The following is a 22,911-nucleotide window of genomic DNA, read 5'->3' on the forward strand; positions in this document are numbered from 1 at the left end:
CCAGACCAGGTATCCTCTCCCCAGAAAAGTGCGGGGCCGTGCTGTACATCCCTCATGAGGGTAACTGCATTGGCAGGACTTTCTGTCCTCCTTCCCGTGGAAAGGGTCAGCTTAAGATTTTAACAAGCATGTGTGATCCGTGTCCTCCCTGCTACGAAGTACCTGCTGGCAGTTCCGTGGCAGTGCCCAGTCCAGGCTGGTGGGAACAGGCTCCTCACCAGTGCCCTCTCCCCAGCCTGTGTCCTCTGTCAGGCAGCAGATTATCAGTAGTTTTGCCATGCAATTGTAAATGGCTTTTTTATTACATAAAGACAGTAGCCACCTTCAAGTGGTGCTCAGCCCTGTTCTTTTATGCATGTCCTATCAGAGGAGGAGGGAGAAGAGGAGGAGGAGGAGACAGTGGATGCTGAAGATTTGGATGAAGTCCACACAGAGTCATCAGGAGAAGAGGAGGAGGAAGAAGTGGAGGAGGAAGGGGCTGAGAGAGCATCACAGCCACCTCAGCAGGACCCCAAACCGCAGAGCGCAGCAGGAGAGCCCACAGCCGAACCCACTCTGGTGCCACTGCCCACCACCCCAGCTGGTCAGGTAAGCGTCCCTGGTGCCCAGCTGTCCTGCCAGCTACTCTGAGTGCAGCTTGGCAGAGCAAGAAAATGCTCCCCTGTGGCCTGTAAGCACCGTACGTCAGGAGCACAGCTAAGGGAGTCGATGCACTGGAGAGCAAAATTATTTATTGCCCTTGTACACATATACCCAGCTGTACCCTGTCCTTTTGACCTGCGTATATATCACTTGATATGCAAAAAATTACACTGCTGGATAAATTGAGATATATATGGGATACATAAGATGTAAATAAAAGAGATTCAGTTTGGGAGTTAAGCGCATTACAATGCATGTTCTGCCTGCTGTGATTTAACTCAGACTAACTATTATAAACAAAATAGTTGTTAAAATATTTATACTGAGAGAATTTGGCATTTCCTCTGGATTTAGTGAGCTTTCCACCAACAATTTTTAGATCATACTTCTGATCTGTTTTCCATGAATGGTGTTTGCCGCCTTCTGCTCTGGTCATCCCAGGGATATTGTCTAGGTGGATGTAGGGATATCATACACCAAACAGGAGAGGAAACTGCCTCTTACCACCTAGCAGCACACAGATTCAGGGTGTGAATAATTTAAGCCAGCACTTTTTCTTAAGGATTGTGATTAAAATGAGACCATAATTGCCACATGCTCTAGAAGACCTACATAAAAAAAATATACTTCATGTGTTACTTTAGCTGGTCTTACATACAATTAACTTAGCAAATTCTCCTCTTATGCAATTTACCCAGTGAAGTTGCTGAGTGAATAAAGGCTGCTGTGAAGATATTTGAGGCGGCCAGTGTGAAAACAAGAGAGCACATAAAGAATCTTTGATTGTAGCAAGCTCCCCACATAAAACAAGAGAAAACAAATACTATAGGTTCATTCTTGCTTTGGTTTAAAAACATATGTGAGTTTGCACCAGTTGTGTGAAGATGCTCTCAAATCAGGCTTTATTGATTTAACCAAAGTTTGCCTTTTGAGGATTTGCACTGACTTAACTAAACTTATGTCACATAACTGATGTAGGTTTTTATGCAAACAAGAATTAGACATACGCAATTCTGCCCACTACCGTGAAGTCCCTCACTTCTAAGGCTAAAATGGGAAAGGTACGGCATGCTGCTGTAGCAACTGCAAAATGCCATTAGGAGATGGTTGGACGTGGAGTCAGACATGGCATGTGGGTGTTGCAGTGTGTGTATTTCAGCTTTTGCCTTCTAGTGTAAGAAAGGCAAAGCAGAAATGCTGTGGTGATAGCAGGTACTGTGTGGGTGAGCCCTGAGAGCTTGATGCAGGTAGAGAGGTGCTGCTCAGCCGTCTGTTCCTCTTCTTGGCAGAGCAACTGTTCTTGGCTTACAGCATCAATAGCAAGGCTGGTGGGCAAATGTTTCTCTCCAGTGTCTTTGTATTGCCCTTATTCTGACTGCTCATATCAACAGATTCATTGGCAAACGTGTTGGTTTTAACCCAAAACCCAACAAGCCATTTGAAGGTACCTACACCTGTCGCTCATGGCTGGTACTGGTTCATGAGGCTTTTATGCAGAATTTCTTACATTTTTAGAATTGAATTGGGTGTTTATCTGAATTAATGAACTGCTTGCTCACTCCTTTCTCAGTCAGCATCCCCTTCCCAGCTAATTCTACCCTCCTATTCTATTTTTTGGGTAACCTATTTTATTTCCCGTATCTGTGTTATTCAAATGATAGTTGCTTTTGCTTTGCATTTTGATTCTTTTGGACCATATATTAGGACAAATCTATTCCTTGCAGTGAGATATAACAAACACAACATGCAGAACAACGTGGCTACGGCAGGAAGGTAATGTGGTGCACTCTGCTTGTTCTTCTCTTTATCTGTCCTGATTAAGGATGAGGTTGTGACACCAAGTGGTTCTCAACAGACCCCAGAGTCTGACACTCAAGTGCCGGCCACAGCAGAAACCACCGATCCCTTGTTTTACCCTAGCTGGTATAAGGCTCAGTCGCGGCAATCAAGCAGTCCAAGCTCAACCCCGGTGAGCGGGCTGGGGAAAGTAGGGCCTCCTGTTTCTCTGGAAACAAGTGCAAAGAAGGCAGAAGTCCCAGCAGCAATCGAGGAGAGCGCACCAGGGAGTGGTAAGGAAAGTAATGCCACTGCAGCGACGTCCAAGGTCAGTGCTACCGAAGTCACCCCAGAGGGCTGTGACATGCAGCAAGGCGGGAACGGCAATTGCTAAGGAAAATGTGACTTAATTTTCCGCTGCATGCTAAAGAATAAGAATAATTTCAGAAATACGGAAACAGCATAAATTATCATTTCAGCAAATCCACTGGATTTACAGATGGTTTCAATACATGGCAAGCTGACTTTTCACCTTCTGAGTAGCATGCCAACGGGTTGCTTGTGCTTAAGTGCCAGCGCACCACGCTTGTGTGAGCTGTTATCCGAGTTGCTCATGCACACGCTCCGGAGCTGTCGGAGAGGCTGGCGCTGCCTCTGCGCAGTCAGATATTTGCATGCGTTAGTAGCAGACAAATCCTGTGCATGAGATTATTCTTGTCACCTGTTGAAAGCCTGCGCACATCATATGCCATCCTGCCACCACTGGTAGAGCAGCTCTGGCTTGGCTTTGCCTTCTGCAGCTCCGTGGCTGCACCTGGAGCGTACGGCTTCCCCATGTGAACACGAAGCTATGCAAGTACCCAGAGCCTTCTTGTGTGTTTGATTGCCTCTCAGGAAACAGTGTGATTTCCTGGGTTCAGATCTGTTGAAGAGGGTTTCCTCCAAGGATTACTGGGACTTGATTAAAGGAGAGAATGAAGATAATATATTCCAGTTCTGTGTTAGACTACCAGCAGCATGATGGGATAACAGAAACTGATGTCTTGGGTACAGGAGGGTGTTTCCCTTAAAATGACAATGTTAGCATTGGGATAACCTGAATTTGCGTATTCCTTCTTCTCCATATGTGTACAAGCTCGTCATGGGTCAAAGATTCAAGGAACAGAGCTGAGGGAGCTGTGTGTGAAGGATTTGCACACTACACCGGCTCCTGCTTTAGTGCCTGGCTACCAGCCCATGAGCAGCACTCTCTAAATTAGACCATCCTGATTTACAGGCTTAAGCCGTATGTTTAAACAAAGCAATTACCTGTATGTGTGCGACAAGAGATTGTGTGTGTGTGTGTGACAAAGCGCAAGTGTGTAGTAAGCATTTCATGCTGTTTCCTTTAAAGTTGGAGTCAACCATTCAGCATATATAAGCAGCCCTACTATGATAAACCATCACATGGTGGGCAAAAAGTTAGAAGAAGAAGTTCATACAGCTATGATAAAAGGGGAGTTATCTTTTAGTTGGAGGCTTTAGTCAGTGACACTTGAATTTGGTGGATGGATCCTCACTGATTTCAGTCTTAAAAAAAGCAATACTTGACCCCCAGATTTCAGAAGCTATTTTTCAAGTCAGGGTTTGATTTGAGAATATTTGAGTGGAATAAAAAAAAAAGAGTTTTTTAAAATTACCAAATCTGCTATGAACTTGTCTTCTTAAATATATTCCAAACGAGCTGGCAAAAGCAGATAAATTCAAAGTGGAATTAATTGCTGCTGTTTCTTCTTATCAGTTCCACTAATGACTGGACAGCCAAACCTCACCATAGGCAGGTAAAATCCTTACTGGGTAAATTCCCTGGGAGCTTGCCTGACTGTGGTCTGCTTCCCTGGGTCCTAATTTACCAGCAGCAAGTAAAGGAGCAAAATTAAGCTTTGATGTGGCCAACTGTCTGAAAAAACAGTGGCAGTGGTTTTCAGTCACACCGAAGCAGCAATCTGGTACCCAGCTCTCTACATCATCAGATACCAGGAATAAAAACAGGCACGTGGGAAAGATGTCAATTCCCATTGATGTGTGAATTTGGGGGTGCTGGGTTTCGATATTTTCCCGGATCATGAGTGACACTGACATTTTGGGAGGAAGAGCATGCTGAGAAGAGTAGCACGTGGTTCTGCGGACGGGGGGAGCAGGGGATGCAGCTGAGGATGGGGTTGCCTCTGGGCTGGAGACAGAGGAAGGGATAGGAAAGCTCAGGAAACAGAAAGGTGCAGAGTGTGCTGAAGAACAGAAAAAGCAGAGTGACCAAGCTAGAAGGGTGATGCCGCAAGATGATGCCGTGGTCAGATTTGCGGATCTGGGCTGAAATGTGTCTATGTCACAAGCAAAATGGCCTCTGTTGTGTGGCAGTGATCATTTTTAAGTATGTGAACTTCAACTTTGTTTTTTTCCTGCATGTGATTTTTACACAACCCACTCTGAAATGCCATATTTGTTTACTTTTTTAAAACCCCAGCTGATGTTCCTCACACCACTGTTTTTATTCCCTTCCTCCAATTAAAGGATATCATGGAAAAGTGCTGTGGAAACAGAGCTTTTTCACTGAACATAGTGATAATGACTAGTTTGTGTCCTGACAACACTGGTGAAGCACTCTTCTTATTTTCTCACAGGAGTTAGCATTCTGCATATCACTTTTGGCTTTTCTTATCATACTACATCATCTTTGGAATCTGATTCAATACATGATTTGTACTTTCATGGGTAGGAAATATTTTGTTTTACCATTAACTAACAGTTAAAATAGTGTCTCTGGTGATGTTCCTACATGGTTTTAAAGGTTTTTGTCCCTTTCTTCCCATCCAAAACCATCATGCTAGTTCACAATACAAGCTGCCTAAAACATTTCTTCCTCGCACCTTCGAAACGCCACCCTTCAGCTTATTCCTGCATGGTTAAACATTGCATCTCCCTGGTTCAAAATGAAAGAGACATTTACTCCCTCAGATATACGGGCTTATATTTCAGTTGCTGTTCAGATGACCAGCAGGATGGAGAACCTGTGGGTTGACAGGAGATGTGAAAAGCCCTGAGCTTGTTCAGTACAACAAATGGGGGAGGAAGGTCTGCAGAGCAATGGTTGTCATCAGAGGGGTAGATATCAGGAAGAAAAATCCACTGAATAATCCTCCTGCTGGGATTCCCACCATAAGCAAACCATCGGTGGTCCCTCAGGGGGATGGCTCAAGCCCCGCTCGCCGGAGGTCCCCATGGAGCAGGGCTGGAGCCATCCCCCAAGGAAGCCACCACTGTGGAGAGAGTCCCCTCACACCCCAGCCCACACAGCACACCCCACACATTGGGGACTCCTCTTCAGGTCCTTTTTCCACCAAAAGGCATCCAAAGCCATCTCTCCCCCATTCCCAGCAAGTATGGAGTACCAAACATGGCCCTGAAATGCATCCCCGTGCCGCTGGGGGGGATCTCAACCATTTAGGCACTCAAGGCTGTGTGTCTGCCTTTAAATATCTGTGCTTAAAAAATGTTTTTCTGTAGGCAAAGGGTTTTTTTCCTCAGGTCACAGTAATTAAGAGCTGAAATATCTACAAGATCAAGGACTAAGAACTTCACTACCCAGTGAAGTTGTCCTGAATGCAAATACTGCAAATTAAACCTTAACTATTCCATAACTTCTCTCCTGGAGTAGCTCCTTTTTGGTAGACACTGTCCATGATTTAGTTCTTCCAGCTCCAAATTCACACTCTACTTAGGTAAGACATATGTGTATATTCCATTTCCAAAGTGATACCGCTGATCTGCAGAGAATTCTATGTTACCGCTGGGGCATTTAATCCTATTTTCTGAAGACCAAAGACCTCTGACACAAAACAACTGTAGTTGCCTTTGGGTATTTGCTCTAATGACAGAAGAATTCAGTTTTGGTCTATTCTTCAACACAAAAATGCTTGTTTTTCCCTGCTCACTTTCGGTACTGCGCTCTAAGCACTGTACAACATGATATGGTGCATCTATGAAAAATGATAAATTATTATTGTGCTTTTATGCACAAGAATTCCAGCACTATGACTGAAGTATATCTCTCCATACAAAAAAAAGGAGAGGGGAGAAGCTATCACCTATGCTTTGGCTGCATAAGTTATGCAAAAAGATGCACTGTCTGGAGGTAATTTGAATTTGAAAAGAATCGGACACTGTGAATCTCAATTAAATTTATGGATCATAGTTTAATTTTCATTTATTTGTGTTTGGTTTTGAAAATTTCTTGTATTATTACAAGAGGACATAGAGCTTGTTTGTACTCCTGGGAAATAAGGCATGCGAATAGCATTATGCTCTTTTTTTCCCTCTCTTTCTTTTTTAATTCAAAATACCTTTTGAAATTAAAAATAGACAAATGCAGAAAGCTCTCATTTCTACCATTTGAGACCTCCTTCTATGTGGTCTCTAGTGACAGCTTTATGATTTATTTAATCATGAGATAGAAAGGAGGTGAGGGAGAAAGGCATTTTGGTCTCAGACTCTATTTGCATAAAAATGATTTTCTTCTCCATTTGTAGTGAGGTGACTGTTTAGACAGTTTATGTGTCTTTATCTTTCAAGTGAGATATCAGGTCACTACCCTTTTTTCGTTTTGTGTGATAAGCCCCTGAAAGACAAATAACAAAATTACTCAAAATAACTGTAATAAGAATTTATAATAATAATATAAATCTGCATAACTGTCATCATAAAAGCAGCATGTAATTTATTTTCAGGCTATTTTAGTAGAATGCACTGATAGGGTTTTTCTGCTTTTTCAGCAGCAAAAAGAGGTCAGGTCCACCTATTAATTTCCCAAATTTACTTTATTTAAGGGCCTAAGGGTCACTGAACTCTGAGAAATTGTATCGATGCATCAGGAAATTTCCTCTGGAGTGCAGGAGGGTGTATCGGCAGGGATATGGCAACAGGAGGTGCAGCCCACAGGTGTACAGATTGCTCGGTCTAAGAAGGGATGGAAGGAAATGATTCAGCATGAACAAAACGGATAACTCTGCACTAGAGAGCCGCATCCCACTTCAGGGCATGCCTAAGTCAGAAGTATCATCACTGCAGGCTGCTTCTGCGTCTGACGGAGGACGAGAGGCATCTCCAGTGAGAGACAGTTCACCAGCTGCTGCTGGTTCTCACTTGGCACATCCTCACATCTGCCTGCTGTGCGTAAGGTGACATCGCTCTTAACCCAGGTGCCTCTGCTCCGTGTCTAAAGTTGGGGGTGGGGAGGTGGGGGGGTGTCTTTTGAAGTGAATCTGAGCCTCTGCAGATGACAACCAGGAGTGAATGATTAAAACGCAGGGTGCAGGAATACCATCACTGAGCTGTCTTGCCACCATCTGGAGTAATGTATTAGTGGAGGGTGACACAGACATTAACAAGTAGCCCTTTCCGGTGCATGGGAGAAACAGATCTTGGAGTCTGAAACAAGAGCTTAGAGACAGACTGTGTGATGAGTTGCAGAAGGAGGCGAAGCAAGCCTTCACCAAGTCTTGAGTTGTCTTCTTATGTTTAGTCTCAGAAGACAGGCTAAGTGAGCTAGGAAGAAAAATACATATTTTGTGCATTAGACTTCAGAAACTCATTCAGCCATCTGGCACTTCAGGACTCAGGCATGTATATTTGTACTCTTTATATCTGGAGGATGCTACCAAGGCATATAGGTGTGAAGCTTTAGGCATATGAAGAATGGTGTGTATGCTTGTGGCATCTAACTGTTGGACTGGCGCACCTGAAGGGGTATGTGGCCTTTCAGTCTCTTGGAAATCTAACTTCTAAATACGCGTTGAGTCATCCTTAGTAGTCAGATTAGTTTTCAGGAGTGCTGAACATCTATCTGTCACTTCTAACAGTGCAAATGCTCAATAGTCCCAGCTATCAAGCCAGGTATGTAAGCCCTTCTTGCTGCCCAGCTTTAGGCAACCAAAAGTGAAAAGCTGGCCCTAAGGTCTGCCTTTTAATTCCCTTGTACAGACCTCTGATAGCTCGAGAAAGCCATGCACATCAAGAACAGTAAAACCACTTTCCAGGAATGGGTAGTCCTTAAAAATATCTTCACGTTCAGGACCACTCTATCCCTCAGTTTGTAAAAGAGGAATTTCAAAAATCAGCAGTGACGAGTATTTTATAATAAAACTTTCTTGTGTCATCACTGGAAGAAGGCAGATCACAAAATACCTTATATCTGCTCAAATTATTTCAGTCTGGTTAAAATACAGAGGGCAATGGATGCATAAGGAAAAGTTTGTTCATTTTTTTCCCCTAATCAGATTTTTGTAGGCAACATCTCTCATGCAGCGGACACCATATAACTTTGTGAGAGTTTATGAAAGTCTTGTATTCACCTGAGTCTCTATCCAGTTTATTTCACCTAATATGAAGTACTGGACCTTATATTGTATTCCTCAAATTCCCTGTCAGAGAAGTGGCTGTCTGTGGCTCCAAAGGATGAAGCGCATATATTTAGTTTGAAAGGAAATGCAAGTTAATCATCCACAAACAGTATTCTGATCTAATTTCCCTTTGCTGCCATGAAGTACAGTGCTTTAATTCCATAAGGATATAAAATATAATCAGGACTGAGCTGTTTGGGAGGAGAAATACTAATGGTGTGGCCTGTGTTAATCTTGTTTCATTAGTTTTAAAATTTTCTATTACTTGTTTGCAACCTTATGCTATCTGCCAGGATTACCATAGGGACAGTCCTCTCTGTATTCATGTACTGTAGTTCTCTTTGCCCTGCTGCTCAATACTTCAATTTCAGCTGGTGATCCTTCAAATATGTTTCCATGACACAGCTTTAAACCACGTGTCAGAGAGGTCAGTACTTAGCTAAGTTTTAGCTGATTGGTTGTCATGCCAATATGCAGACAACACAGGCAAAATAAGATCATTTAAAACCAAAATAAGCCCAAGAGAGATCACGCTGTGCTCACTGTCCATGTACCTCTGCTTTTCCATCACTCTATAAAAGGTACGGTCCCACATTTTAGCACAGTGTTTCTCTGGAATGATTGCGCGAGCATGGCGGTGGTACGCAAATAATAATTTCCTTTGTCTTCTCTGAATTGGAAACTCAGTCTTGCCAATCTGCTCAGGTAAGGAAGCTAAGTCCCCCGCTTCAAGGCAATTGCTCCAAGAGAGGGGATTGTTTGCTTGAGAGAAGGGAGTCTCGCAAGGCTGGATCTTGCAGGAACGATGCTAAGCGAGGGTCTCCCTCCCCTCTGGCCCACCCGAAACGGCCTTCCCACAGTTTCCCCTCAGAGCGGGACAAGAAGCTCGTTAGCGTCAGCAGCAGGCGCAGCCCAGGCAGCTCTCTCCCAGGAAGCCAGCTGCTGCTCTGAAGGTGCTCTGCTCCCTGCAACAACGGTGGTTAGTGCTAGTGAAAGAGCTGGGAATGCGGAGAGCAAAAGTCAACTTGATATTTACCATCTACACCTGAATATACTTGTACTATGTCTTTCCTTAGGTAGAAAACTGGATGTGGTTGTTTATGCTCAGATAAAAAAATCTGCAAATTCTGACTGAATGAAAAATGGGTCGTCTATCGTAAAGCTGAGCCTTTTGTAGGAGACCCATGAATCAGCTAGTATATGAGCCCAAATTAAATTCTGTTTGAAGCTTCTTCCTAAACATCTCTTTAAATTTCACTTGGGGGAAAAAAAAAAAGTGTTCAGACTGTAGCTGAAATACAGGGCAAACACTAGATGCAAGAATCTCAGTTAATGGTCCAAAAATTCTGCCTTTGCTTCTCCGTAATTTCACTCAGTGAGTTGGGACTCAGTTATAGCAGCCGGGTCTGAGGCCACTCAGGCTGTTGGTTAGTTGGTGGCAAATTCTGCCTGTTAATTTCCATTTTGTGTATCAACTTTGTGCTTCAGGTGAGATTTTTTCCCCCTCAGTTTAGCAAATACATGCAGAGAAAATCAGGAAAGTCTTGATTGTTCCTCTTTTAACACCTTTCTCTCCCTTGCTTCTGAGAATTATCTGAGTGATTCAGAGGCAGCAGTGATGAGTCGTGAGGGCAATGCATTAAGACCGGCTTTCAGACAACAGTTTCTCATAATTAATATGAGTGGCAAATACTTCACCTGAAGTTTTACGTCGAATAGTCTGCTCTGTGATTTGTCTGGTGAGTCATAGATACCATCTGATTTATGTGTATTTCATTTTTTTCAGTCGTTACTAGCAAAAGGACCTCCACAATGACAATGTGGACAAAATTATTTCTCCTCTTCAAATTAATACAAAGCCAGGCTCACCTAGTCTGTCTTTCTGCAACTAGCTCATTTAAATACTGAATTCTACCTCGGCTCGACCTCCTTCTCCAAGCATCGCTCGTTCTGCTCGTTGTTAAGATGTTTGGAAAGGAAAATAGAGTGTAAACAAACAATATTTCTTAATCATGGATGAACTGTTGCTGGTTTATATCACATTACAGTAGTTTTATGTCACAACACCACAAAGCCATCTGTTTGTTAGTTGTCATCCTACTGCCTTGAGACAGTTCAGGCTTTCAGTGTAGCTGTACACTTATCTGTAGAAAGCAGTGCTTTTAATGCTGTAATCATTAGAGGTGGCTCAATATTTAAATACCAGCCTATCTGATTGAAATCCCACTGGCAGTAATTAGTAAAATGGGGCTGAGTCCTTTGAATATTGTGTCATGCCACTTCTAGGCTTTCCTGACTTGTGAGCAGGCAAGGGGCTGGACCGCAGCACCCTGCAGGATTCAGTGCCCACCTAGCTGGAGTATGAAATGGAGGTACAGGTTGGGGGCTGCAGGTACAGCCAAAATGAAACAGAAAAAAGGGAGAGGGACATATAAAACAGCGTTGATTCAGTCCTAGATCCCTTCTCAGTCAATATGTATTCCTAGCATCTTTACAATAATCTTCAGGTCACTAGGTGACAGACGTGTGACTAATTCAGAAAACTTGTTATTCCCAGGCTACCGGCCAATGGAGGTAGATAGGTGCCATGATGCTCAAACCATGATGCAGATATCCAACACAGATGTCACACCTTTGACTGAGCAGAAAATGAGGATCTCACAGTCCCGGAGAATAAGTGATCTGAATTTCTCATTGCTCTTTTTAATTTAGAGAGCATCCTATAAAATCTGCCTGAGTCTATCTCAACCACTGAAGGTGGTGACTGAAATACAGACCCGGTCTCTTAGAGCACTCCTGGCTCAGCATTTCTGCAGACAGAAGTGGCTATTTTTCATGATGAAACACTTGCTGTATGACTTGCCCTATTACAAAATGTCTTACTGAGGAAAGGTACCTGTTGTTTCCCCCATCAGTGCTGGTGAGCCTTTTCAACGTCTGGCACCAGATTTATTTTTTTAAATACATCCATTTTTATATTTATGCACCATCTCATTATTTAATTGTATAAAATAAGTAGATTCCTTTTTTAAAAAGATTGAATTGGTGCCCACCCAGAGGCAGGTCAGTTCCAAGCTTGTCTCTGGGAACAGTTGCCTGTGGTCTGGGCACTATAAACAGTAAAAGCATGGCCAATAACTGTGATTGAATCAGAGACTTTAAGAGCAGTATTTATCACAGCTTCCTTGGGCTTCACCTGGGAACAGTGTGAGATGGGCAGAAAGAAGCTTGATTTAATATTTTGCGCATTGGCTGGCCGAGTGCTGTGCAAGCAAGCCAGCATTGCTAATGGGTGAGCAGAGATTGCAATGTGAGACGTGATACGACAGACGTCTGGCCAGGAAGTCATGGTGCTGCTCACTGAGCAATGTATTATTGTTGGAGTAGAGTCATTTCTTGGCTACCAGATTCAGTTGCTGTGGACGTAGTAAGGAGAAGATTCAGGCAACTGAAGACATGAAAAAATGAGCAACAAAGGAAAAGGGGAAGCAGCAACAGGTGATGAGGGAAAAAATGTTTTAACTGTGGCCAAGACTTTATTTTTTCTGTTACGTGGTGGCTTTAAAGAATGGCAACTGGTTGCTTTAGATGATGTTCCAGCTTTTCTTCCTGCATCTCCATCAGTGTGTTTTTGTCTCTCAGAGAAGGTGTGCTGTGTCCACAGCTCCCATATACCACCCCCCACATACTTACAACAGCCCAACTAAGTCCGTCGCTCAGATGTGAGCAGTGCTCCAACCTCCAAAGCATGGTATGTGTCTACACACCTCCCAGCTATGCTGGCCCGGTTATCTGATCCTGTGAATGGAGCTCTGGGGTGAGTCACAGTCTGAACTGGCACTCTGTCTCGTTCATTGGATTTACAAAAATACCATTTGCAGAGGAAGAAAAAGCTTTCATTTACAACACTCCGTATTACTCAAAGGAAAGACTACATGACGGAGACAAACATGACGTTAAACCATTACTAGGTTTGCTACGTCCCTTTGAAAGCCAATAGCGAAATTTCTCTGACATGGACTAGATGGGTTACTGCCACAGAGAAGTTCTTGGAAGGTCTTTACTTCACATTTAACTTGTTGATCTGAAGTCATATCTACTTGTCTGATGAAGCAGAAGCAGGGGGAAGAGGGGAGAACTGGTAGCTGTGAGTAGCTTTCTGGCACTCGTGGCCAGTGTGTACCACTTACTTCTACAGCCTCTCAAGGTGATCCTTCCTTTGCTACACAGTTCTCCAGCAGGGCTGGAAGGGAGCAGAAGTGATAGATGGCTCAGTGATCAGGAGGTCCTCAAAAACTTCAGTCTGAGAGGAATGAAGAATGATGTGTGGATAGATCCAGGAAAGACTGTTCTGATCGTGCAGTCTCAATATTCATGTGTTTGTAAGACTCTCCTCTTGGGTTTCCTCCATTTTCCTGGACAGTGGCAGGACTAGATTTTATGCAAATCTGTAGTTAATCGCCCTTAACAAAAAGTAATGCCAGTGAGGTGCAGCAATGGGTGAAATACTAAACAAGTATCTTATTTCTGGCTTTTTTGTTTGAGTCATGGAAAAGATAGGTGACATAAATAGGGGAATTGTATTTCCTTTGTTCCAGGTAACAGTTAGAAGAAAGCTGCTCTCTCACACCATTCTCTAAAACTGTCTCCACCACTGGTTCAAGTGTCTGGACCTTTGGATCCCATGAGAGATGTGCAGATCATATAACAAAATAAGCTAGCCAGGCTGTTGTCTTCTGAACTATATTTCATCTCTTTAAGGTCATTTTGTAAGAGACATTGTATTTGACATTAACCGCATAATGTTAATTGTAATATAATGAAAATCTGTTGAAGAAAGGCATTTACTCCCAATGGACTTTTAAAATTCATTACTGACCACTATTAAGAGAGTGACATATCTAGTATTGTGAGTGATGGAGCTTGTCTCTGCATATTATTTTGTCTGCCACCATATGTATTTCCGTGGCAGGTAATTGTAGCAATTATTTCAGAGAATATTCTGTTGGTTCCTGCTACTAAAAAGAAAAGATCCATACAAAATAAGCAGCCTCTTACCTTGAAACAATACTGTTGTGGTATATGTGACAGCTGCCAGGTGTTACGCTGAAGGAGCTAGACTGCATAAAAATATGAAAACAAAATGCTTGAACTAAAGTTTAAACTATTTAAAAATAACCTGTTGTTCTCCCTTTGTTTCTGCTGCCTGGAAGTGTTGAGTGCCAGAAGTGTAACACTTGACATTTGAGGCAGACAAACATAGCCAACAAAGTCTGTGATGGCTTTGCGACCAGCGAGCATTTTTTAGTCATGCCTGTTCTTGTCAACACTGGGGGTTGTTTCTAAACAAGCCAGCTAGAATATGGGAATTAACTTTAATTTCTCACTCCTTTTCTGAGGCTAGAGAAACTGTAGAAGCAAGAAGCTTGTATTTTTACTGCTTCTCTCTCCAAGACCTACATTTTCTAATAAATTCACACTCTTGCTCTCCTGCTGGATCAAGAGGAGGCAGAGAAGGCATGGGTAGTTCACATGCCTCTAAGGGTGTAGATCCATTTTCTTCTCTGGCAGCAAAGGTGATTTAGTAGTTTCTTGCCAAATGGCCCTGCTTCTTATTCCTGCACAGATGCCACCACTCACATGGCATTTATGCTGAGGAAGCTGTTTGTTGGGCTGTGTTGGAATCAAATCATTCATATGGTCCAGGTTTAAAAATAACTTCCTTCACCTCAGAAAACAACAAAAAATTGATGTCATTCCAGTGACATTCCCATTCTTAGCACAGCCCCGCAAACAGCTGCAGCAATGCAAATGGACAGTGGACCATGGAGGCAAAGCGGGAAGAGGTGGATGGGGAGCCAAGGGGCAGGACCTGCTCTGGTTAGCACTGTTGCTCCACAAAATACTCATGTAGCTGTACAAGAGGGCTATTTGTAACCAGCCAGTGCATCCATGTGCCTAGTTGTAAGAAATAACCCCCTTTCCTAGGACATACTGACTTCCAACAAACCATGCACATTATTTTCTCACTTATTTCACTGTAAATCTAGAACTTTCTCATTAATTCAGTGAAAACTGAGACCATGATTCCACAAGATGGTAAATACAGTTTGGGAGAATTCAGCACTAGGTCAGAAATAAGATACTTGGGTGACACAAAGTGTTCAACTACCACAAATTCACTAGGTAGAACCATACTTGTTCAAAAAATGTGAGGTCATTTTTGCTTTGCCAACAAAAGCAATTATGCTATTCTCCTGCAGCCAGCATAAAACCAGCAATCATTTTTGTTTTCTGATTAATTACAAAAAATCGTGATCATTTAGTCATGTTCAATCTGGATAAAATATACTGGTGGGTGATCTACAGCCCTGGAGGAAACAACCATTTCAGCCCTCAGTTCTCTTATTTCTCACATCTCCTTGCAAGCTGGTGTGATATAACCTCTGAGGGCTATTATAACAACGGTTTCTCCAGATCCTACCTTATCAGAAGTCATCAAAATAAGCAAAAAATTGCCCAAAAAAAACCAAACTGAAGAAGACTGTGAAGACCCTTTACCTTTCTTCCCCACTTCCTAAATTTAAGAGTTACTGACCTTGTAAAAAGTAACAGTGCAAAGTTCTCAACTCCTATCAAGCAGTTTTCTGATATCCTGAAGTATTTAGCTGGAATCTTTCTTGTGTAATTACTTAAAAGCCAGATCTAGTCTAACCCAGTCACCAAGAGTGTCTCTAGAGTCAGTAGAGAGAAACATGTACCTCCAGAGGACAAGCCACTCTATAGACACTTCTTTTAGGATGGGACAAATCACCCTCTGGTGGTGCCGTTCTCCATTAGAGGGGATGAATGCAGTTTGCTTGAGTGGATATCCCATTTCTGAATGCCTGAAGTTTGGTAACATGGAGCCCAATCTCTGTACCTAAAGGCTATGGAGATTAGTGGTGGTAAAGCAGAAAATAGTGTGTAGACTTCATTGTGTTTCAAATATCTAGAAGGCCTAGACTGCCTGTTTTTCCCCAGCATAAATAGGATAACTGCTGGGCCCTAATAAATGAAAACGTTGTGACAAAGCCATCCCACTCACCCCTTTCCTCCTCTCCACACCCTTTACAAGAACCTTATACAGATTTAAGTAGTGCTCTGCTTAAGGAAGCAAATGCTGAAAGATGCTGAATACCTGCAACTTTGACACCACTCATCAGGTTAAACGCTGAGATCCTTATACTGTTTATTCATGCAAATTCTAGTGTGCCAGATGCTGAGGAGTGCTGAATGGCTGCTCAGTGGAAGTTGTGGTTGCTCAGCACCTCCAAAGAATTGGCATGTAAACTCCAGCCTGGACTTTGCTTACAGGAAAAACAAATCCAGCCATCAGTCATGCAGGGTGTGCTTCCCTCCCCGCTTCATGAGCTGGCCTGGTGAAAATTTCTGGTGCTTATTGAAAGCATCATCTGATGTCACTCGACACCACAGGGGAAAATATAAATCAAAGTGTAAGCATTCAGCAGTCTCTCAGCATTGGCCTAATGTGATTAATGTAATCTGAGGTAAACACTTTAGTTATTCGTTATTACTGTTAGGGACCCAATTCAAGGGTTGGGACTTGTTATTCTAGGTAATGTGAAAAAACAAGCCCTACCCATGAGATCTCCAAGACTGAGATAAAGCTTGGGTAGAAGCTTAACAAGTTACCTAATAGCAATGAACAGATACAATGAAGTGTTGAATCTGAACCGTCTGAAAGGCATGTGGCAAGGGCTGTGCCATGCTCAGCAGAACGCTTTTCTCTGGCAGCGGAGTAGGGCTGCAGTAGCAGGGAGAGTGAGGTGATCCGGGGTGAGACTGCAAGCACCTACAGATGGGTCAGGTGCCCAAACGCCATTGACGCTGAAGGGACCTACTTCTGCTTTCCATCTTTCAGAATCACCTCCTAGTTCAAAAAAAGTTGTTTTCTGTAAAAGTGTATGGCTGAAATCTTTGTCTCAGACAATCCCAGCACACTGTGGAACTCTAAGTTGCGTGGGTTGCCATTGGAAGTGGGGGAAGGACTTAATAATGTGGGCAGAGTTGCTCCTGACATCTTTTGAAGGTCTCTTGCCTCACATGAGGATAGTGTACCTCAGTCACTGTATGACTCAGAGCACAAATACTGAAGTGTCACAAGTGTGAAAATACAAGTCTAAAAGCCAAGGAATGGCCCTATTGTCAGTTTTGTTCTTGCTTCACTCCCGGCTGGGTGTGATGGCAAATGATTGCTCTTGGAAAGGCACATTGAGGTATTGCAGACTGGCAGCCTGCTGAGTCCAGCAAGGTGCAGGGACTAGATGCTTCATCCAGCCAAACCCAGTGGGAATGTGTTAGAGCTCTGACATTATTTTGCTGACACTGGAAGATGTCATCACAGCAGAATATGAAGGAGTTAACACATTATGAAATACAGTTTTGGTAGTGATGCAGACAAAGATTATTTTGTTTGAAATGCAGTACCAGCAGTGTTGGTTAACAAGGTAATGCAGTCACCTGGCCAGTCTCAGTCATTACATTGTGCTTCATTTCTTCTAGCATGTTAGGTCCAAATCCAATGAAACAAGCTGCTTAACTTTAAGCCCATAGATAGTTCTTTGCTTCAAAGTAAAGCTTAGTCTAGCGTATATGTCTGGATAATGGCTGTTGAAACAGCAAGCGGAAGGGCTAAAGGAAGCCCGTCTTGCACAGGAAGAGAAATGACAAGGTGCTGATGTGGTTTTAAGTAAAAAAGAATAAAAATACAGGAAAATATTTTTTTAAACCTCTTGCCAGTCCTATTCCTCTGCAGGGTGCGGATAAGTAAGGAGGGCTGTCCTATGCCTGCTTACACACACTGCTGAGGGCTTGGTGCACAAAATTGCAAAACCAATTTCCAAATGACCTTTAGATAGTCCAGGAACTCTGGCTGTCCTTCCAAAAATAAAAGGCAAAATTTTCAACATCACAGAGGACTAATAAACTGCCTACGTGCCTGCATCCACCAAGATCAAGAAAGCACAGAATCCCTTACGACTCAGAAAGTTTAGCCACATATTTGCTGCTGATACCTGACTTTTGTAATCGGGGTTCAACATTTCAGCTGAGAGGTTTGTATTCAGCACTTTCCTGGGCTGAGAGGCAGATCTTCTATAATCGGGACTCAATTAGCTATGTGATTTTTCAGCTGAAAATCTGGCCCCGTGGGCCCGATTCTTTACAATACTTTTGCATAAGCCTGGGAGACGACCCTTCTCATCAGCATCGCTGAAAATGGACTTGTGTATTCAAGTAGGCAGCTGTTTCTCCCAGATTTTTCACCATGCTTGTGCTCTTATTAAAGTACATGATAAAGTTAGCAAGCAAAAGCTATATTCTTCTGCAAGATCCTTGTCCATAAAAATCCTTTCTGAGCCCTGTATTTTGCAGTGAGTAGCAGTGAGTGTCGTGTTTTGAAAATACGAATCCAAGTCAAAGATTAGTCCACATTTGAAATCTTAAAGCAGATTCTCAGATAGTATTTCATTGGAACAAGTAGGGCTATTCCAGTCTAGAGCAATGGAGGATCTGGGTCTAAAAAAGGAGTGATGAACTCTAATTAGATATAAATAAAGAAATAGGGAGCTACTTTTTTCACACCTCCATGCTGTCTCATCTGTTGGTGTCATGAACACTCAAACAGGTAGTAACTGGAATGAAGCCCAGTAGTCATTTTATACTTAATGTACCATTAGTTCTTACTAATTCCTGTGGTACACTTTAACTTTAAGCACTTACAAAAATGTTTAGGAAAATCATCCATTCCATGCTTCAGTTCCTCACAAGCATCCCTGCTTCATTGTTTGTTCCTGTTTGTTCCATCACTGCTTTGGTAACTTTCCAATTTAGGACAGTATTATAAATTATTGAGGTGTGTTAAAGTTCAGAGGACACTGCTCTGTAACTTTGCCTCTATCAAGTAGTATCTTGACATCAAATAGTTCTCCTGAGATCATGCTGAAGTTCCCAAAGTAAGGTGAAACCATGCACAGAGAAGGCTGGCAGTATCGGCTATTTTAATTTTAAGAATGTACAATAATGTATGTGTATATCTAGGAATAAAGAGGGGAAAAAAAATCCTGTATATTGCACATTAAATTGTGATTTTAATGATGAAGACACAAGGCATCCCTTAGCTACCAAATTACCCATTCTTGTGTATATTATCTTTAATACAATTTCTGATACTATCACAAAGCTGGTCTTCATTCTCTGCCAAAAGGATCTGAAAACACTGGAACTAGTAAAAATATTTCTGTATATCATACTGGCCTGTTAAATATTCAGCTAATTCAAAAAACAGTAATAATTCTTGTGATTAGCAGCTACAGCATATCATGTCCAGATTTGGTTTTTTACTGTAAGCGTAGGATACCTGTGCAAACAAAAGCAGAATTTGGCCTGGGATATAAGCAGAAGCTTTTATCTCTGTATTATTTATTTCCTGATCTTGGGCTGAGTGAAATTGAAGTGAAATAAATATCAAAAGACTTTAAAGGAAAAAAAAAAAAACCAAACCACATCCAAGGCAGATTTCATGACAGCAGAACGAGTACCAGTTTGAGTGGCAATGCACTGACAATAACTTTTGGCTTTGGTCCACATCAATCTGGAGGCCCAGCTACACAAGCCAAGCTGGCTCAGGATCACTTCTAAACAGGCAGTTATCACCTTCGGTGCAATAGTATTCCAGAGGTCCAAATCAGAACTAAGCCCTTTGCACAGGTGCAATGCGCTCATCTGCCATAATCCTTCCACTGCTGTTGTCCGTGGCAAAAGTCCTTCCAACTTCTCTGGCGTTAGAAGTCTGGCTGGCCTCCCCAAATGTTCATGCTCCCTGCCTTTTCCCCTCTTTCCCACTTCATTCTGGTTTTCTGTGTGTTGTGAAATCTTAAGGATTTTAATGCAATTCATCTTTCCTCTTCCATTTGTCAACCTTTCCTTCCTTTACAGACTGGTTCTGAACCATCCCCTCAAGGACGAGTGGAGGAAACTCCCACGAGCAATGAGAGGGGTGATGAGCCGGCTCGTCATGTCTTCTCCTTCTCCTGGTTGAACTCACTGAATGAATGATGACTCACTCCGGCTGGCTTCTGGTGTGCTTCTCCTCGGAGGGACCGTGAGCGCCCGCAGCCTGGCTGCAATCAACAAAGAAACTGGCCTGGAAAGGGACATCCGAGCAGGTTTCGTTCCCAGGAACCCAGTTGACTTCCACATTGTACCCAGCCCTTCAGATGACAGAGTCCTAAGAGGGATGGGAACATGCGAACAAATTGCTATACCATATTGTAGTCAGAGTGTTTTCCAATAATTTCTTGTTTCCAAGGGGAAAATAGCATCACTACAGCTGTAGGCTGAGCACCGCTAATGTTTTGTTATTCACTTTTTGGCATGTCCCCGTGTAGGTGTAAATGCTTCACCAATGTTGTTAGCTAAAATGCTGGTAAGATATTCACTAGTAGCATTCTTTGCCAACACATCGTTTCTCCTCAGTACCCTCCCGTGCCCCAGCTCATCGGTGCTGGTGACTTCAGTGATGCCATCGCGCCCAGGTCAGGGCTGTGCCTGAGCACCTCCCTGCAGTCACTCGCAGTCCCCACAATAGCGGTGCCTCCCCGGCTGCAGAGGTTGAACACAGGAAGGGAGAGGGAAGCTGCCATTTCTTCCTTTGCACTTGCTCTTCCTGCTAAGCCACAACAGACAACGGTTATTTGTAGGGAAGATGCCCGGGGGCAGGGATGAGGAAGATGCACACGCCGAAAGCACTGGCTGCCCCCCCAACGCGTGGATGAGAGACACAGCTCTGAACGTGTGGGGCGGGTGCTAGAGTGCTGCCCGCGTCTGTCCAGCCATAATCTGTGTCTACATTTTCTCAGTCATCCGTGTGTGTAGGAAAAGGGGCATGTTCCTTCATGAAACCAGGATGCAGTGAGGTGGTCACAGATAATGATTCAAGGTTTAATTTGAAGGCCCTGTGGTGCAGAAGAGGCGAACGCCGAATGTCCTGTTCCGTCTGCATGGCAGATGCAGAGCCGTCTAAACGAAATCAAATTTGTGTCTTAAAACAAGCTCTACAAGATGTACCGAAGGTGACACTCAGCAAGTTGTGTCACTGGAGACAGGGTGTCATCACTCAGTCGTGTTTAAGAGAGATTGGCAGGTTGCCGGGAGTGCTCAGTGCCATGGGGGACCAGGTGTCAAGCTCTGCTCTAGGGTTAAGTGTGGATCTTTCCAGGATCCCCAAGTCAGGCCCTAAACACCGTTTTGGCAAGGGACTATGCCAGGCTGTAGGGTCGCACACCATTTTGGCAGGGCACTATGCCAGGCTGTAGGGTCGCACACCATTTTGGCAGGGCACTATGCCAGGCTGTAGAGTCGCACACCATTTTGGCAGGGGACTATGCCAGTCTGTAGGGTCACACACCATTTTGGCAAGGGACTATGCCAGGCTGTAGGGCCACACACCGTTTTGGCAAGGGGCTATGCCAGGCTGTAGGGTCGCACACCATTTTGGCAGGGGACTATGCCAGGCTGTAGGGTCGCACACCATTTTGGCAGGGGACTATGCCAGGCGGTAGGGCCACACACCATTTTGGCAGGGCACTACGCCAGGCCGTAGGGCTGCGCTGTGCCCCAGCAGGGCCGGCGAGCTGGCGGTGCAGATGCAGCGCAGCGCCCGGTTAGCAGGCTGTGAGGGGTCAGCCCCGGTCCTGGCCATCCCTGGCTACCAGGCTCAGTCACATCAACCCTCGTTTGTATGTGTTTCCCCTGGAAGATGCTCTGGCGAGAGTTTTGGAGGGCTGCATAGGTGAGGTCTGCACAAAGCTGTGAGGCTCAGCCCAGAGCGAGCGCCGCTCCGCACCACTGCCGCCACCGCATCGCCTCCGGCTGCTGGAGCAGCTTTTCCCTAGGATGTGGTTTGGGGTTTCCTATTTTTTCCCGGTCGTCCTGGAGGATTTCCCCCAGCTCCTCCCGGGAAGTTTCTCCAAACGCACCGCCACCTCCCCAGCGCCCCTGGGAGGGACGCGGCTTGGGCACCTCCGCCTGGATGGGGGGAGCCAAAACGGGAAGAAACCTGCCCTTTTGGTGTGCGGGGAGATGAGCAGAGCTGGAAAGAAAACACAGAAGAGACGCGGGAGCGCCTCACCGCTTTCCCATGGCTGTGCTCCGGCAGGAGGAGGCTGCCCGGCTGCGGCGGCAGAAGCTGGGGAGCCCCCTCGGGGTGCCGCTGAGGTGGGATTCGGCAGGGCTGGGGGTGACCCACCGGTCTCCGACACCCCCCCCCCCCAGCCCCAGGGGCAGCCCCTGCCCAGCACCCGGGGCCAGCCGCACCTCGGGGTGCGCCTCTGGGAGAGCCCGCAGGGACGGGGGCTCCCCGGGGCGGGGAGAGGAAGAACATCCCCGCAGTGATTTGGGGCTCCCTGCGGCTTTTGGGTGTCCGCAGCCATGGGTGCCCCCCCCCCCGCCCCGCTAAGCGCTGAGGGAGGCAGAGCAGCCCTCAGGCGTCTAGGCAAGAAAGTCTATCAAGCCATCGTTACTTTGCAGCTTTTATTAAAAATATAAATATTAAACATTCTCTTACACAACAAAATCGACCGAGCGCTGAAAAGATGTTTTATTGTGAAAATGTTTACAGGAAAAAAAGTGGATTTAAAGTAGCTTACAGAGATTCCCCCTCCCACCTCCCTGCCCCCAGCAGAAAAGTTACCTGTCTTCTTGGCACCATTTCTTCCAATGCGCACACATCCCTACGTAGCGATGGCACTAGAATAACTGGGAAATGGAGAAATAAATAAAGGTAGGGGAGGTTACGAACGACACTCTTGTTTCTGCACTTGGTACACGGTTGTGCATGCTAGTCAAGGGACAGAGGCTGTTCGGAGTACACCCTTCTAGGTTTAAAGCTATATAAAAATAAAGAGATGACATCAGAGCAGCACTATGGTACATCGGACGGTGTAATTATTCTTGTGCTAACTGCGGAATCTCTTTGGCAAGGCGGGGAGGGGCCGTT

The 22,911-nt window shown here is 44.3% G+C and overlaps 1 protein-coding gene across 2 annotated transcripts in view; it reads left to right on the plus strand.

Moving 5' to 3' along the window:
* The window catches only part of TRIM55 (tripartite motif containing 55), a 38,132-nt gene extending 18,162 nt beyond the window's left edge, over nucleotides 1–19,970 (plus strand). The window contains exons 8-10 of one of the 2 annotated variants that reach the window (XM_009484369.2): nucleotides 368–588; nucleotides 2,465–2,746; nucleotides 19,851–19,970. In XM_009484369.2, the coding sequence (XP_009482644.2) occupies nucleotides 368–588; nucleotides 2,465–2,746; nucleotides 19,851–19,970 (623 nt within the window). The remainder of the gene's footprint in view (nucleotides 1–367; nucleotides 589–2,464; nucleotides 2,747–19,850) is intronic. The other variant, XM_075705374.1, reaches the window with a different exon arrangement.
* Nucleotides 19,971–22,911: the final 2,941 nt, after the last annotated feature.

The sequence above is a fragment of the Pelecanus crispus genome, chromosome 2 (genome assembly GCF_030463565.1).
Source record: "Pelecanus crispus isolate bPelCri1 chromosome 2, bPelCri1.pri, whole genome shotgun sequence".
NCBI classification, from domain to species: Eukaryota; Metazoa; Chordata; class Aves; order Pelecaniformes; family Pelecanidae; genus Pelecanus; species Pelecanus crispus.